General features: G+C 34.7%; 2 protein-coding genes across 2 annotated transcripts; one reads left to right on the forward strand and one right to left on the reverse strand.

The window, feature by feature from the left end:
- The first annotated feature begins 4,093 nt into the window (after nucleotides 1-4,093).
- On the forward strand, nucleotides 4,094-8,945 carry LOC149379278 (caffeoylshikimate esterase-like). Its single transcript, XM_089603802.1, has 8 exons — nucleotides 4,094-4,355; nucleotides 4,453-4,485; nucleotides 4,582-4,708; nucleotides 4,779-4,925; nucleotides 5,163-5,293; nucleotides 6,281-6,418; nucleotides 7,004-7,102; nucleotides 8,459-8,945. Exons 1-8 carry the CDS (start codon nucleotides 4,353-4,355, stop codon nucleotides 8,726-8,728), a joined length of 948 nt encoding a protein of 315 aa, XP_089459928.1. The 5' UTR covers nucleotides 4,094-4,352; the 3' UTR covers nucleotides 8,729-8,945.
- Nucleotides 8,946-10,328: 1,383 nt separating this feature from the next.
- On the reverse strand, nucleotides 10,329-15,184 carry LOC149379279 (spliceosome-associated protein 130 A). Its single transcript, XM_089602578.1, has 4 exons — nucleotides 11,967-15,184; nucleotides 11,115-11,606; nucleotides 10,744-10,911; nucleotides 10,329-10,645 (listed from the first exon to the last, which is right to left on the reverse strand). Exons 1-3 carry the CDS (start codon nucleotides 14,979-14,981, stop codon nucleotides 10,774-10,776), a joined length of 3,645 nt encoding a protein of 1,214 aa, XP_089458704.1. The 5' UTR covers nucleotides 14,982-15,184; the 3' UTR covers nucleotides 10,329-10,645; nucleotides 10,744-10,773.
- Between the last annotated feature and the right edge of the window lie 3,121 nt (nucleotides 15,185-18,305).

Genomic DNA, 18,305 nt, shown 5'->3' on the forward strand with positions numbered 1-18,305 from the left:
AAAAACACGTTGCAACAGATTCAAGTAAATTTTTTTACTGTGGTTCTCGTTCTAAATTTCTCTAGAACGAAGATATTTGAGAAAAATACTATGTAATAGATCAAAGTAGAGGTTTATGGTGATAGTTTGTGTTGATTGATTATTCACACTTCTTGTTGTAACTATGTTTGTGTGATCAGTTTTCATATTTTTTTTAAACAAAGCTTTGAATTTTGTTTTGAGCCTCGTTGACTTTTATCAATATATTATCTTTAACGAACCCTTTTGATAATAAGAAAAATATTTGTTATGCATATGTGTTTAAATATGTAGAAATATTGAAATTAAAAGGTTATTCTTTCTATATCTAGCGCTAAATGTAATTTGTTGGTAAACTATATAATTTAAGAATAAAGTATTAAAATAATCATATAATTCATGAAAATAGCAAAGAATTGTTAGAGGTCGATTTTAAATAATTTGTCTACCACACAAAAAGGACTTAACCAGTCATAATGAAATCTGACCACAAATTTAGCTCGATTATCTGTATAATGGTCGATATCACAAATCGACTCACTCGTCATTTGAAGTTTGAACTTACAAAACACGTCGCTGATTTTATTTTGAGCAGTGTTGCTTAGCGAAGACTTTAGTCGTGATCAATAATTTAATCAACGTGATAAGAAATTGCATGATTTTGTAATAAATAAGTTATATTAAATCAAATATTCTAATATCCAATGCCAGATATAGCACGAAAACTTTACCATGTAAAATATTTAGATCACGTATATTTATTAACCAAAATTCTCGGTTAAAATATAATAACAATAATATTAATTGTTTGAATGCCCATAAAAAAGAAAGTTCACTTAAAAAAAAATAATAATAATAATAATAAACGAAATTACAGTGTGATTGTTATCTCAGAGCATCTTTAATGGTGTTTGGCTTAGCAACTTTAAGGATTTGCTTGCAATTAGGAGAAATGTTAAGCTATTTGCTTAACCATTATTTTGCAATTTGGCTACGTGATTGGCTAGATAAATTAGCTCTATAGAGCTACTTGCTTAAGCCAAATAAATGAGACCCATTTAAATTATTGAGAGCACATCTATTCATTGTTTATTTAAATTTTGTCATGCTATTATTATTGAAGTCTTCGGAGGAGTGTACAAGAGGTGACTATGGGCTAATATTGCCATTATGTTAGTTATTTTTCTTCTTCTTATTGGTGATATTGGTTAGTATTGTATCATCTTTTTAATAATAAGATTATATGTGTTGTTAAATTTATTATTTTACTTAAATTTATAAATTTTTAATTACCAATATTTTAGTAATATTTTTTGTGTGAATTATTTGTTGACACAATTTTTTTTTTGTATATATATAATTAATATATTGTTAGTATAATATATTCAAATTATTTTCTTAAAAAAATTACATGTTCTTCATTTGGTCTAATAAATTGAATTATATAACTTTTAATAATAAAAAATTATAGTTTTAACAAGTGAAAATTGAATTAAAAAAAATAGCAATTGACAAGTAGGATAAATTTAAGCAAGAGGAGAAATTAGCTTACCATTGTGGATGATTTAGTTTAAATAAGTTGTATTTTACTATGACTTATGTGGCATGGTAAGCTAATTTGACATTAGCTTACCATTAAAGATGCTCTAACTTTGCTGAGTAGTTGTACTTTGTTTGACAGTCTATTTCTTATTAATTGATATTTACCTTCAAGATGATTTTTTTTTTTTTTTTTTTTTTTTGTAGCCCCTTGTTGATATCCTTAATGGAAAAATCTATATGCTTATCTGAAATTTCACTTGTTTTTTTCCAGAAATTTAGTTACGAGTTCAATTCTTAAAGTATACTAACGTTAACAATCGTAGTTTTTAAATTTAAATAACTCGTTATCTAGACCTCTATTTTTAAGAAATTTGAGATTTATGCAAATATCTCGATGAGATGATCATTTTGACACCGAGAAAGACCTATTTATGATACGTGGTGTATTTTATCTTAACTGTAATTAATGAAATAACAACCTCATACAAATTTTTTTTTAAAAGAAAGTATTCATTTATTTTTATTTTTAAAATTTGTTCTATTTTCTTTAGGAGAGATCCTCAAATTAGACTACCAATTAAAATTTTTAAGACTTATCCGATTTTTCATTGTGCGTGTGCGCGCGCGTGTGTATTTCAGTAATATCACAAATCCGTTCATAAAATTTTCTATTATTAGGCTTTTGGTTAGTTATTCTTGCTACAAGAAAATGATTGAATATCATTGGCAGAAACTTTTGACTCCGATTTCTAATTTTTTCAGGGAAAAAAAAAAAATTCAAAATGCTTTGCAAGATTCAAGCTCAGATCTCACTCAAAAAGTTTATGCATGCACAAAATAATAGTAAATACTGAGACTCGTGATAGCGAGGATTAGTTTCTATTTGCTAGTTTGCAAACTTGGTTACATTTTCTGAATCTTTTACAGACGAGGGGCTAAAAGTGTGTAACATAGATTTTATTATTATCGAGTTCTTCTGTAAAACAATTAAGAGGATGACCGTGCTATCATCGTTAAAATATGGATCGGCGCAATGAGTCGAGCAGGACGATGATCGGGTCAAGGTCCTCTTAATGTTGTCCAATAATTTATGGAACAACATGTATGTATCACCTTAGTTATTACCTAGGAATGATATTAAAACCCGATACACGTTTATCCACCCAAATAATACACATTTAAAACGGGTAATATATGTTAACATATAAACGGGGACAAGTACAAGTACGGGCACGGGTACATGAAACTTTTATCCGTTATCTCACTAACGCAACCCACTAAAAAATTGGTTATTTTTTAAATTAGATACCTTCCAAACGTTTATATTCTTAGTTTTGTAACTATCATGAATTCCAATATTTAATTACTTGAGTATCATCACTTTAAATTGTACTTTAACTTTAAGTTTATCGTTATTAATTTATATTTATATTTTTGAGTGGTTACTTTTGTTTTAGTTTTTTATTTGTGAGCCGAAATAATGGGTAATAGGTATTTGATTTTCACAGTTGTTATCCGATGGGTATCATTACCCAATCAAAATAAGTGCACTCGTTCATATTTGTACCATTACTTACCCTTATTAAATCTGTAAAATGAAGACACATAATTACCATTTGCGGCAATCATATCTATTATTTAATGGGAAAATAACACATATATACTATGTGTTTTGATGAAATGTCGAATTTAACTTTTAGTTTTCAAAAATGTCGAGGTCATACTATCTGTTTAACTAAAATGACGAAAATATACTCTGACTAACAGTGTCACAAATCTCTTTTTATTGATATTAACTCTTATATAAGAAAAACCGAATCAAATCCAAACCAGTCCCTAACTTCCAAATTCTCAATTTTGAAATAAAAATAGCCTTAAATTGAAATTAAATAATAAAATTCATATCTCCCAAGAGATGACTTTATTCCTTGTTCGAATTGCAACTCTGAGTCCTGGATTCTCTGTTCGAATCTATGATTTTGATGACTATTTACTGTCGATTTTTACCATTTTGCCTCTTTCCGTGTTTTTCACGATTAAGAGATTGTTGTTTATTTTTTTTTTAGTTTTTAAATAAATTACATATATGGTGCGAATGAATAAAGATAATTGGTGTTTACATATAAATTTTATAGTTACTGTCAATGAAAAAAAATCAATAAAAAGAAGATTTGTGGTACTGTTGTCTATTTCATTGTATAATTTCGTCATTTTAGTTCAACAGGGGGTATGAACTCGACATTTTTAAAAATCAAAGGTTAAACTCGGCATTTCACTAAAACACAAGGTATACAAGTTTCATTTTCCCAAATTTATTCTTATCTCCTAATAAAACATTTTCGTTTTCCGAGAAATTATAAATAAAAACATTTAAGGTATTAGTTAATAATTAGAATAACACTTATGCGCCAACATTTTATTGGTTTATATTTTAATATATGTTGATTTTTTTAAAATCAAATTGCTTGGACGATCCTCCTCTCTTGACCAAGCCTGTAGATTTATTAGTTTTATGAATATATTTAATTGAAACTAGGAAGTAGTGCGAAATAGAGGAAAGCCCGTAGAAGGATAACAACAAACAACAGTGCACACAATAATTATCTCCTCTCCAATCCAAACAATCAAACTAATTATAAATAGGCGATGCCTTTCTCCGCAAATTCTTCATCTCTTTCTTAATAACCTTAAAATAAAATAAAAATACATGCACTTGTGAACTTCTTTCCTTTTCTCCTAAATTCCGAGTTCCACAACAGTCTGTTTCTCTGCTCATCTCAATCAAAGTTTTAATGGTTTGTTTCTCTCTCTCTCCCTATGATATCTCTCGTGTATTAATTTACCGTTTATATATATTCACGATATTTAATTATTTTTCTTAATATCCTTCAGGATCAGAACAAAGATCAAACCATCTACACAGAGGTTAGATCTCATACACATATATCACAAACTCATCACCGGGATTATTATTACCGATAAATTATTAACTTTTTGTATGGTTTGATATTAAAATAATAGGGACACGTAACGAATCCCCGGGGCTTGAAGCTTTTCACGTGCCAATGGCTACCGGAAAACCAAGACCCAAAAGCTTTGATTTTCCTTTGCCATGGCTATGGAATGGAGTGTAGCATCACCATGAACAGTAAGTAGTCATAAACAAAATAAAAAAGTATTTCTGTTTATTAATATATATATTTAAATAATATGTATAGGCACGGCGGTTCGACTAGTGAAAGCTGGTTTTGCGGTGTACGGAATAGATTACGAAGGGCATGGAAAATCGGCGGGTCTTCAAGGCTTCGTCAACAGCTTTGACGATGTCGTTAACGATTGCTCTGATCACTTCACTTCCGTTTGTGGTCTGACTTTCGTATCCAAAACCAACTCCTTTGTTTTGTTCTCATCCTCCAATTTTATTTATTTATTTTTAATTCTCGTCAAATAGAAGTCATGTCATGATACCAACTTTTCCTTTTTTTTTTGTTATAATTATTCGTTATCATTGATCGTGACCATTTTTATTAATTATTGTTAACATAATGTTATTATTTTTATTTATGCAATTATTGATTCATTTTTTAATATATAATTTGCAGCGAAAAAGGAGTACAAAGGGAAAATGAGGTTTTTGTTGGGAGAGTCAATGGGAGGAGCAATGGCTCTACTTGTTCACCGGAAAAAGCCTTACTATTGGGATGGTGCTATTTTGGCCGCACCCATGTGCAAGGTATACATTTATTGTTTATTTATATTTGCCAAAATATTTCCCTTTAAAAAAATGCTTTCCTTTATAATCACACTTTTCCGAGATATCATTCTTTAGCTAGGTTTTTTGGCAAGTTTTGAATATGGTCCTCCATAAAAATTGGATCTTTCCCAAATGAAACTTGAAAAAACAAAAATAGTGAAAACATTTCTAGACCTTTTAAAAATAAAAATTTGGGGGGTGTCAAACTTAAATGTAATTATGACGTTTTACTTATTCTCAACTTGATAATGGAATATTAATTTGGTTTTCACATCCAATGCAATGAGAAAAGTCTCAGTTTTACCCCCCCAAGAAATACATGCCCCCTTATTTTCTAATAAGAAAACAAAAATTGCACATGTAATTTGGATTTTTTTCCCTATTATAATTTATAACGTGTATATTCTTTTATGTGGGTCAGAATTATTTAATAACAACAGTTTTATTTAATAGTCTTAGAAAAATAATAAAATAGTTAATTAATTAAAACATTGCTGTTTACTTAATTCGTCATCTTGTACAGTTTGCAAAGATGCTTTTTTTTTTTTTTTTTGCCATCTAGTTTCCAAGTTGCTTACAAAAGTTAGTTCTTCATCATTTGCCACCGCACTCAAAACCATACCCACTAACTTATAGAATAGTTTATGAACTTTCACAATTCTTAAATAATTTTTTAATACTAACAAAAATGAAAGTGCTTCTAGTAGCTGTAACATGTTGCGATTCGAGATCGTTTAGTTGACGATATATTATGTTATTATTGTATATTTTTATCGATCACATTAATCTCCAAATCAAATCTTGAGAAATTCGATATTTTATACTTACGCGTCAAAGAAGATCCGAAAAGCCTTTGAGTCGTCGTCATCTATAAAATTATTGAATTATCCCGCTGATTAAAAAATATCCAGATTTTTATTGTTTTCGATTAATAATTATTAATCTGTTTGATTTTTTCTTTATCAGATTGCAGATGATATGAGGCCATCTCCATTAGTGATCAACGTTTTGACAAAGCTTACAAAGATTATTCCAACGTGGAAAATAATCCCTTCAAATGATATTATTGATCTCGCCTTTAAAGTGCCTGAAGTTAGAAAAGCGGTATATTTTCTTTCCCGTTTTTTTTTTTTTTTTTGTTCTAATGAAATTTACTTCTACAATAGGTATGGAATTAAATAAAATTATTCTGTTATCTTTTTTATATGGATACAAAATGGCCACGCCACCTTATAATGATTAATTAGTGGTAATAATTTTATCTTTCTTTGACTTTCAATCTTGTACTTACGCACGTCAAGTTTTTTAAAATTAGAAAATAATATAAAAAATGCATTGATAGTTACTTTTATTTCCGTTGTAAGCGTTTGAAAAATTGAGAGCAATAAAATATCATTTCTTTGACAATTATTAAAAATCAATCAAAATTTAAATAGTGACATATCTAATATCAAATCGGTCACGAATTGATTAATTTTGTGAAATATTTAATCACGAATTGTTTGATTTTGTGACACATTTGGTATTAAATATTTCAATATTAGATTTTTGATTGATTTTTTATAATTAACAAGTAATCGATATTATTGCTGTCAATTTTCCTAAGCGTTTATCTATAGACTTTAGTAGACTAATAATAATTTTTCTGAAAAAAAAACCTGATAATAAATAACATACATTGATACACAGGTTAGGGAAAACAAATATTGCTACAAGGGCAGACCTCGATTGAAAACTGGCTATGAACTTTTAAGAGTCAGTACGGCTCTTGAAAAGCAACTTCATGAGGTACATATTCTTTGCTCTCTATTTTTTTTTTTTTTGTGAAACGTGGGCGGTGCCACAGAGTTGCTCTCTATTGTTTTTTTCCCGTCAAATTTTCATATGCTCTTTTTTTTTTCCTCGCATGTTTATCGATTTCGAAATCAAATGAGAGGTCCTTAATTTTTTTTTTCTTAAATTAAGTTGTAAATTTTATTTGTTTTCTTATACCAAATTATTCGTATAAAATTTAATGACTACGAATCATAGCAATTAAATATTATGAATACAAATAATAGACAATTAAGTCAGTTGTCTAGTAATCCAATTGAATAAATTGTTTTAATTAATTAATTTAATTTGACTTGGTGATCTATTTTTTTTTTTAAATAATTTTTTTTTTAAAATTAGAAAATTAGCTAATTGCAATAAATTTACTTAAAATCATCATATAACCATTTACTTAATATTATTCTAATGTATGGATATAGTGTTAAAATATAAGCATCATTTTTAGGTGACTTCTCATATTTCTAGTAGTTTTAATTAAATATATATATATATATATATATATATATATATATATATATCTTTGTTTGAATATATCTTAAAAAAAACTCATGGTAAGAAAAACTTTTAAAATGATTTTTTTTTCTTAAAATCGTAGAGTTTTTTTTATAATGACTTCGATTATTTTTCTCTTTCAAAAAATATTTTTTTTAATAAAAAAATAAAATATATAATTAATGTTGACTGAAGGATGATTTTGTAAGAATCTGTAAATATAAGGGACATTTATGCAATAAGCAGTTAACTTAACGGACGTTTGTGATATTATGTCAAACTAATGAGATATTGTAACTTGAGTAAAAAAAAACTAAGGGGTATCAGATTGATAGTTTCACTTAAATTGAGTTAAAGAAATCCCAAATCACTATTTCAATTTTTTTTTTTAGCCTATTACTTTCGTGGTGACTAAAACCCGTCTCCTCATTTGGTTTTGATAGTTCACTAATGAGAAATTGACAGCAATAATATCAATTGTTTGTCACTTACCAAAAACTAATCAAAATCCAAATATTGACACGTTTAGTACCAAATGTGTCACGGAATCAATCAGTTCGTGATCGATTTGGTACTAGATATATCAATATTTGAGTTTTTGTTGATTTTTCGTAATTGTCAAACAAATGGTATTATTGCTGTCAATTTTCCTTCACTAATTCAATTCTCTTGTTTTTTCCTAGCTTACTGAGAGGAAAATTATTAAAAAAAATAAATGTGTATAAATATTATATTTTAGCATTTTTCTCTCTGATGAAAAAAAAAATGTTAGGAGGGTATCATTTTAATATCTCTCTTTTATTTTTTAAATGTGCTCAGATCACTTTGCCATTCTTTGTTCTTCATGGAGGGGATGACCGAGTGACCGACAAAGCAGTTAGCAAGCTGTTACACGAAGTTGCTTCGAGCTCCGATAAGACATTCAAGTTGTACCCAGGAATGTGGCACGGCCTGCTCTACGGCGAGACTCCAGAGAACATAAATGTCGTTTTTAATGACATTATTGGTTGGTTGGATGAGAGAGTGTCTCTCGGAAACTCGAGATTGGAAAATGAACTCAAGGCTGAGAATGACCCCTTTTCCAAATAATAAGGAACATAAGAATGCCTTAAATTGTATGCTTGTTGTTGCCTCTCCTATTTGTTTATTTTGAATTGGCAGTCTAATGTATCAAAGTGAAGTGTTGTTTCTATCCATGTTGTTTGTGCTAGCAAAAAAAATAAAAAAAAAATAAAAAAATATTGTATTATTTCTTTAAAACAATCCATGTATATTATATTGTTAATTGTTGCGGTCCGAATTTCAATCTTCACCTCAAATAGAAATTTAGGCAGCAGTTTTTTAGGTTATCAGCGGCATAAATACCCAACATTTTTCTATTCATATACATATGTACTCATATTTTTTAGGCAGCATATATATCAAACATTAAATTCGAGTGTCACCCGTCAAAAGACACATGGAAGTTAAATTTTAAACGAATGAGTATTGAGCGTCTATGCCACATTAATTCCATTAATAATAAAAGAAAAATGGAGTTTTTTTTAGATTCTAGGTTTTAAATAGAGCTTATTTCTATATAAAAAAATAAAAAAAAAATAAAAAAAATAAAAAAAAAATTACTTTAGCATGTTGACATCATAAAACCTCCTTGTAAATGATTGTTCGGATAAAAGTTCGAAAACGCGTCTATAAATGAGATGGCTTAGTTTTAGGTTTCGCTACAGACGTGATGATGAGATGCTTTGTTTATGTCAACAAAAGAAATGTGGCTTTGATGAGTTTCGATTTTTTTTTAATTCAAGATTATTACCATTATATTATCGGACATTAGAACCATCGATGTTGAGCACATGTCATTCCTACTTAGAATTATGTATTTATATTGAGCACATGTCTAATGTATAAAGTGAAGAAAGTGAAGTGTGAGCGATGAATTCTTACTCCTACTTCAATCCATTTTTTTTAAAGGTGTAAATGTGTAATGACTGCAAAAATACTCAATATTGAGACAAAACACTACTTATATACTCATTTTTTTTTCTTTGGCAAAAATATCACATGTTACAATTTAGCAACGTCGTAACTACTTACACCGTTAAGTTCAAATACAAATTTTAACTGCGGTTCATGAATAGGAGCTAGTCTTAAAGATAGTCTGTTTCCTCCGGAAGTACTTACATGTAACTAAATTTATGGTTAGAACTTTCAACAAATAGAACTACACCCCCAAACAGAAAATAATTTATTTTTTTATCATCAGGAGTTGAATTATAATTAAATTTTGATAGCACCTGATGTTTTGTCGAGAAAAGACCGGACAAACCAGTTAGCCAGCTTCATAACGCCTAAAATTGGGTATATAGAAATATCAATGTCTGGCCGAGTTTACCTGCTTATTGCTATTAATGGCGAATGTAACATTCAGTATTCATATCAGAATAAAAATGTGCATAAATCCCTAAAAAAAAATGTGCATAAATCCCAAAAAAAAAAACGTGCATAAATCCAAAAATACTGGATATTCCAGCCCCGCGACGCCTCTCTAAAAATATTGAAACTACTTTTACTTAGTGGATGATTTTCCCTCAAAAAAATTTAACAGAGTTGAGGGATACCAAGCTCCGCGACCTCTCTCTAAGGTTTTTTTTTTGTAAATACATAAAAAGACCCCATAACCAAAAAAAAAAAAAAAAGACAGCCATCATTCTGTTGCGCAGTGATAACTAGAGTTTTACAATTTTCCCGATCTTTGAATAAAGTGCGATACTAGAGATACAGATCATTCAATGCAATCACCATCACTAAATCTATTCAGCAATATGTTAAAGAAGAAGAAGAAAGCAGGGAAAAGTCTTGGCATAACTAATTACAAGAATTGAAAGACATCGACAGATTATGAAGTGTGCAAGGACGGCTCAAAAAACTGTCAACACCAAAGACTTCATTAGCTGCTTCAAGACTTATGAAGTGCAACGTCCAGAGAGCTTCAACCACACTAGAAATCTGAAAACAAAAACCAATATGCATAGAAAGTTTGAATAAATGCTCAGAATTTATAATATGATAATTCAAGATTCGGAACGTTGGTACGGAAAGGCCACCTTTTTTTCTCTCCCCCGATGATCATCCTCTCAGATTATTTTATTCCGGATCTCTTCGAGTTTCTTGAGAATTTCGCCAGGAGTCCTATCTAGCTCATCAGCAATTTTTCTCTGCAAATCGAGCGGCAATGTCGGGAATTGCTCGCACAGATCGCCGTCAATCACATCCTGCAAAAAAAAAAAAAAAAAAAAAAAAAAGCCAAAACCCGTTACCCACGATCTAAAACGAAAGACGCCTTTAAGATTCACCAGTGCCGACAAGTACCAAAATAAGTAAAAAAAAACAGTTCCATAGCACCACTCAAAAGGCCTGTAAATACAATACAACCTAAGAAACGTAACGACGTTTGAAAATCACACGAAAAATTTACCTTAACGGGAAAGTAGGCCGATCTATAAGCCATGTGATCTCTGCCACACAAGGGTGGGTGTTCTTGCCTCATATGCATCTCCAAGTGCGAGAAAAAATCGACATCATCGCGGGACGTGAAGGCGAGCAAAGCGCCCAAACTTCCCATGACAGTCCCGTAGATGAGAGAGTCTCCGCCGCCGGGGATGAGAGAAGCCTTCTGGAGGGAAGTGACAACATCGCCGACGTGGAACTGAACGATCTCTTCGACCTTGTTGGGAGCCCCGTTGAGCTTCCCTTGCTCCCACTTGATCTTCCCGCCCGTCGGATCTTCCTCCACCTCGTCCGACACGTCCTGAGGCAAGCGCACGAAGTAGACGTTCCCGAACTTGTCGGCCCCGGCCATCGTGTCAAAGTCCACGTGGTACGACGCCGTTATCCATCTCGGCACGTTGTCGTCCGCAAATATGTACAGCTGATTCTCGTCCCGACGGTACTTGCAATAGTGGAACGACTGCAAATCGTTATATTTGTCAGAATTTATAAGACAAAATCACATCAGAAAATCAAATTTTACCCTAGATAGCTACATTTATGTTTATTGAATATTAAAGTTTTTTTTTAAAAGATTTTTTTGTTAGTTTATGTATGTTTATCGTGTTATATCAGTTTTTTTAGAGAAACTGAAATTTTATTGAAAGAAAAAAGAAAGCTTCATCTAGAATGAAGCAAAGATACAAGCAAGCAATAATATACTTAGGCTTTATGCACAACACTGTCACTACTACAATTCTAAAGAGATCAGTTTTAATTAATTGGTTTAAGGATTTAGGAATCGATACGACAACAGTGAAGAAATAATAGAGTAGTGTACCTCCTGAATGTCGCCTACGTAAATCCTATCGCGGTACGTTTGGATTGATACGATGGTATTGGGGAACAGCTTGTTTTCACATTTTCTAAGCAATCTCTTCTTCCCCAAATCGTATAACCTCAGCACTGGTCCAATTCCAGCCAGCAATCTTCCCTGAAATTGGCACAACGAGAGAGGAACACCTTCGACTTGCGTCTTATGCAGAAGCTCGAGGGATTTCCCATCCTCTACGAACCTATAAATATGGATGAACCCGGCTATCAAACTTCTCTTCGGGAAAAACTGAAGACCCTTGGCGGTACCGACCGCCAAAAGAGTACCGTACTCCTTGTCGTGAAAGTTCACAGTACAAACGCTGAACGCAGCTTCGTTTTCTTGAAGCTCCAAAAGACACGTGGTAGTTGATGTCTTTGGGTCGAGAACTCTGATGCAAGAAACCCATCTATCAGACTCTGCTTTGGGATAACCGTAATGCTCGTCGGATAACGGGTCATCGCCGTCCTCGTCTTCGCCACCGTTCTCCATCTGGTTGGCGCTACCGTTTCCATTCTCTCCCATTCCAGGTGCCTCAAAGCACTCCTTCTTCGCGGCCTCGCGCTCGTCCGCCGTAAATGCTCCTTGATCGCTCTCGATGATTACCAGAAGCTTTCTCTTCGGGTGAACCACGAACTTCCTTGGTGTGTACCTGAGAGGAATGACGGTCTCGTTGAAGGTCTCTCCAAGCCTCTCAATGGTGAAGACCCTCAAAGCATCTCCGGCAACCGCGACCACACCTTCAGCGCACTGATCGGACGAGAAAGAGGCCGCGTACTCGAGAGTTTCGTAGGACAAGGGCGTCAATAGGAAATGCCCTTGGTGGATATAGCCGAGCCAAGGGCGACTCGACAAGCAGAGCATCGCACGCTTGCCTCGCACGGATATGGAGAAGAGCTTCGGGGCTCTCAGTCCCAGGAAGCGCGACCGGGAATCTGAGAGCTGGCCCGTCACCATATCCACCACGGTTCTGAACAGAACGCCGGTCGATAGACCGGAATTGAGGAAAAGGCTCGCCGGGTGATCGGCCCCGTCTTCCCCACCAACAGAGGCCTGGACCTCGAGGAAAAGGAGAGATTCCGGAGTGGAAGAGACACTCTGAATGCTCAGAATCTGCATACAGTCGTCGGGGTCGAGGGACAGGATACGAATCGTGTTGTCGTATGAACCGACTGCCAAGAAACGGGATCTCTGTCTTCCTTCGGGCACCGGGGAAATGTCCAAGCAAGCGACATCTCCGGACATCTCGTGTTTGGAAATCTCCATCAATTGACCTGTCATGTCGACCTCGAAATATATAAGCTCTCCTCCGCTCAGAGCAATGACAACCTGAAGCCTGTTGGAGCCAACTTTGACGATCGTTCTCTTCCCGGGCGTTCTCCACTCGTTTATACGCCCATCTTCCCTGATGTGCCTGATTCCGTTGGGGTGGACTTGCATGAGAGAATCGTCCCCTATCAGGGACACAGCGAGCGAAGGAGTCGTGTCGAGAAACCCGCTGTCACTCACTTCCTCGACGGTCTCTCCAATCGAAAGCACGAGCGTGGCATTGGCGAACGACACGACGATGTACGCGTCAAACTCGTCGTTGATATTCTTCTTGACGGTCCACACCGCGCTCGGTACGCCGGGAAGCTCCGACACTGCCATCTCGCTGATGGCCAAACCCGGTCTTAGTATTCTGAGAGAAGAACGAGGGCCTCGTCCACAGAGCGTAAATATCTGAGATGTCTCTTCCTCGAAGAGATTGAGGACTCTCATGTCCATAATCGGCATCAGACTCTCGACCTGGTCGATCCTCACAAGGTTCTTCAGCTTCCTGGGGCGGAAAAACACTGGCTGGAAACCTTCTTCGGTCTCCATCAATGAAGCGGAAGAGGACTCTACATCGGCATCATCGCCAATAGCCTGGAACTGATACAAGGAGTGATTACCGAACTCGGAAGCCGCAAATAAGAACCCGGATTTAAGCACGCACATAGAAGCCGTCACCGGAATCGTATCAAAATACTTGATTTTCAACTCGGTCACGCGGTCGTTATCGTGGTCCAACGTAACCTTGAACACATCTCCATACTCTGTCTGCAGAAGGAAAAAGAACATCGATTTCTGCCTGTGCACAGCAGCCGAGACGATCAAAACCCCGCGCTCGGCGGGCAAATCGCCGCGCCTCGGAATCACGGCTCGGACGTCTTGGTGTCCCTGGTTCTTGTAAATCACGAAATTCTCGGCGCAGACCAAGACCCCGCTCGGTCCGTCGCCGCCGCCGGGGACCGTGACGAGCATGTTAGCCCCGTTGTCGACCTGCTCCGACCACTTCCTCGAGACGTGGTTGAGTCCGAGGTCAAGCTCGTAGAACGTCAGGTTCTTCTGGGCCTCGCTCGCGGCCTGGCCCGTAGAGTCCTGGTCGGCCTCCGAGTAATCCAGCTCAATGGCGGCGAAAATCGGGTTGTCGAACCCGCAATCGACCCCGCAAATGGAGTAAACGATTGTGTGGGACTTGTGAGCCTCCAGGGGCGAGGAAATCGTCAACCTTGCAGCGGTGTCTCTGTTGAGGACATAGACCAGCTTCTGCTTTTCGCAAGCCCCGACCATGGCGGCTCTACCCTTGGGATCGACGGCCAAATACTGGCCCGGGACGATTCTCCGGCAGCCGGATTTCCCGAAAGTCTCCTGGTGGATCTTGTCGAACACGTTCTTCTCCTTGTTGTACTCGAGGATCACGATTCGGCCAGAATCGGACCCGACGACGATGTAGTCCTTCTGCGAACCGGTGAGCCTGAACTGAGCTAAAGACCTAATGGAGCCGAAAATCTCGACGGAGAGGACAGTCTGAATCTTACCGTTCTCGTCGGGGCAGAGAAGGTCGAGCACCTTCCCTCTGGCGACGGCGATTTCCTGGACCTTTCCGCCGGAGAAGTTGCCGTTGATGGCGGAGACTATGCCGGTCGCCCGCTGGAGCGTGAGGCTGTACAGATACATGGCTCGAGTTTCGAACAACAATAACTAGCGCACAATTTGGGGATTAGACCTGAAGATCTGTCTAGGGCTCAAATGTAACTATCAGTCTCAGTTCATCGCCATTTCTGGTGGGTTTTAGGGCTTTAGATTTGGGAGTGAAATGGAGAGAGAGAGAGAGAGAGAGAGAGAGAGAGAGAGAATCTAAACCCTAGACGAAGGTGAAAGCTACGGTATTTTGACTTATTCTATTCATTTTATAAAGAGAAATTTCATTAATTGGGCTTAATAAGCTATTAAATATCAAGATTAGACTCTAATGTTTAAAAATATATAAATATGGACTTTTGACCCAAAATCGGACAAAAATATCCCTAATTCAAAAAACTCATATTTTTCTCTCATTTTCAAATGATTTTCATCACAATTCTTTTTTATGTTCGAATTGGTTGCGCTAGGATTAGAATTGTGATGAAAATCATTTGAAAATGAGAGAAAAATATGGGTTTTTTGAATCAGGGGTATTTTTGTCCGATTTTGGATCAAAAGTCCATATTTAGATATTTTTAAACATTAGGGTCTAATCTTGATATTTAATGGCTTATTAAACCCGATTAATAAAATTTCTCTTTTATAATATAGGTGGTAAAAAAACAACAATAACGACTCAAAATTGAACTTGTGACTCTAAAAACATAAGAAGCAATTTTTTAACTTTTATCCTAATAATTGTCCATATTAATTTGGTTCTAACCGTACATTATTTTTTAACATCTAAGAGTACATTTTATGTTCTCCCTTGCATTTTTATAGTGCTTTTTTCCATTTCAACAATTAATGATTTCTAACTTAAAAAAATTATATTTAATTTTACTAGCTCTTTTGAATTAAATGAAAATAATTTGATTTATTTAAATTATTTATATTTAACGATTGCTTACGACTAACGCCATTTTTTTGTCTACACTTAAAATCGTATGTGGTTCCTTCTAGAGTCAGGCCCCTACGACCGCACGTAGCCCCTACGACCGCACGTAGGTTGGGACGTGGTGAAGTCTTCTATCCTCGTCATCATTGTCTCGCTGGAAAGAGGTTCTCGGTTCCTCTTTTCTTTGTCAATAGTTGGCATTTCGTATTATTTGTGTTTGTTGTGTTATTCGTGTTCTTCATTCAATAAACAAAAAACATTAGTTAGGAGCGTGGATGATCTCTCCTAATGCGCGCTCCATCGCTCGACATTAGTCGAGATGGGTGTCTATCTCTCGTCTCTTGTGTCGAATTAGAAATTGTTTAGAGAGAAATTTTTTCTCTAGTGAGAGAATGTGAGGTTAGAGAGAGGCACAAATTTTTCAAGTCCATAAAGAATTACATTGAGTGTGAATGGAGGATGTATATATAGTTTTTCTTTGAGGCATGAGAATGCATTGTCTTGGCCACGAGGTTGAGGAAAATGGGGATTGAAGCCAAAGCTTGCTTGGGGGCATTCTGAGATTGGCAGCCATTTTTAGGTTGGCGGTACCATCATATTGGTGGCGCTTATCAGATTATTAGGTTGGTGGCATTATCAGGTTGGTGGAGCTCATCAGGTTGACGTTGCTCATTAGATTGGCGGCATCATCAAGTTGGAGGCGAAATGCAGGTTGAAAGTGAAATTCAGGCTGGAGGCAAAAGTAGTGTTGAAGGCAAAAGTCATGTTGAAGGCGAAAGACAATTTGAAGGTAGAAGTCAGATCGGAGACAAGGGAAAATTTGGCTGCCTTCCGAGGGGCTTCAAGAGTCCTTTCTTGTAAACTTATCTTGAGTGTTTTGTTTGTGACTTTGACTTGAAGATTTCATCAATGAGGTTGATTCAAGGACTTCATTCGAGAGTCTATCTTGAGAGCTTTTGCTCGATATGTTGTCCTGTGGACTCGAGAGTCGACTCGAAGATTTAGATATAGAGTCGACACGAGGATTTAGATATAGAGTCGACTCGAGGACATTGGAGTTTACTTGAGGACTTTGATTTGGAGTCGACTCGAGGGTCTTGAAGTTGACTCGAGGACGTCTGACTTGATGGTTTCATCAAAAGGTTGACTTGAGGCTTCGAGACATGTATTGTGTTTTTGTCTTGAGAGTTTAACTCGAGGTTTAACCTAAAGACTTTATTTGCGAATTTGAATTTTGTGTATGGGCCTGTTTTGTTGTTATTTCTCCGTGTCGTTTTATTTTGTGAAAACGATGACATAACACTTTTATGTCATTGTTTGCATGAACCAAGTACGTTTACATTTTATCAAATTTTATCTTTGTTATAAACAATAAAGAAATGACTAAATGCTTAAAATAATCCGCAATATGTGCCATTTTGGATTCTTGAATTCAAAATCCCTTAGAAAGAGAAACATTACTAAACTCGAAAAAGCTTAAAAACTATATTAACATCGAAAACAATGATTTTAAAAAATAAAACTCTTCCATCTTTCATATGCTCTTTCTACGAACATGCCGGCAGTGGATAATATGTCTAAAGCTTGTTAAATAAACTAGTTTTCAAAGGTTTTTATAATGGTTAATCAATATAGTATCCATACCATCTCCAATGAGGGCTCAATGGGAATTATTTTGAACCCTTAAAACTTCAAATTTGAGACTTTAAATTTGAGAGTCCACAGTTCACACCATAAAAAAATTATTGTTTAATTATATATTAGTCTTATATTTTGTATAAGTTGTTAAAATATACCCTATTTTTAAAATTTAATCAAATATTTTATATTTTGGTACATAAAGATAAATAAATTACAATTAAATCTTTTTAATTTAATAATTTGATATATTTACAAGTCGATGAATAAATAATAAAAAAAACACGTACTATTAATATTAAAGTTAAAATAACATTCATATTCAAACATAGAAAATAAAATTATGTTTGTTTGTAATTTTATATTTTCATCTATGTTTTGTTTAAATGTAACTCTATGTTTTTGTGTAATTTTAATATGTAATATATATATATATATATATATATATATGTATATAATTTTTTAGATTTGAGGATCCTCAAAATGAGGGTCCCATTGAAGTATATGATCTTTAAACCCTTATTTTGAGGATCTTTAACCCTCATTTTGAGGTTTTAGGATTCTCAAAATGAGGGTCCCCGTTGGAGATGCCCTAGCATATATAATTGAATGATATGTGATGTTGAGTCGAGGTGAAAAGTTGGACTCGGTTATCCTAATTTCAGTGTCGACATGCTTTGGAATTAATTTTCTCCAAATTTTGAACGTTAGTTTGGAGATCGTTAAACAATGAGATTTCTTAACAATTAGCCTATTTAGACAGTGTGATTTAAAATTATAGC

Source organism: Urtica dioica, chromosome 12 (genome assembly GCF_054948205.1).
Source record: "Urtica dioica subsp. dioica isolate 48M chromosome 12, U.dioica_male_clone48M_v1_H2, whole genome shotgun sequence".
NCBI classification, from domain to species: Eukaryota; Viridiplantae; Streptophyta; class Magnoliopsida; order Rosales; family Urticaceae; genus Urtica; species Urtica dioica.

Coding starts and splice junctions, on each gene's coding strand:
- LOC149379278 (XM_089603802.1), top strand. Junction 4,709..4,778: donor GTGTAGCATCACCATGAACA/GTAAGTAGTCAT, acceptor TAATATGTATAG/GCACGGCGGTTCGACTAGTG. Junction 5,294..6,280: donor TGGCCGCACCCATGTGCAAG/GTATACATTTAT, acceptor TTTCTTTATCAG/ATTGCAGATGATATGAGGCC.
- LOC149379279 (XM_089602578.1), bottom strand. CDS start 14,981: ATGTATCTGTACAGCCTCACGCTCCAGCGGGCGACCGGCATAGTCTCC. Junction 11,607..11,966: donor ACGTAGGCGACATTCAGGAG/GTACACTACTCT, acceptor AACGATTTGCAG/TCGTTCCACTATTGCAAGTA. Junction 10,912..11,114: donor CGGCCTACTTTCCCGTTAAG/GTAAATTTTTCG, acceptor TTTTTTTTGCAG/GATGTGATTGACGGCGATCT.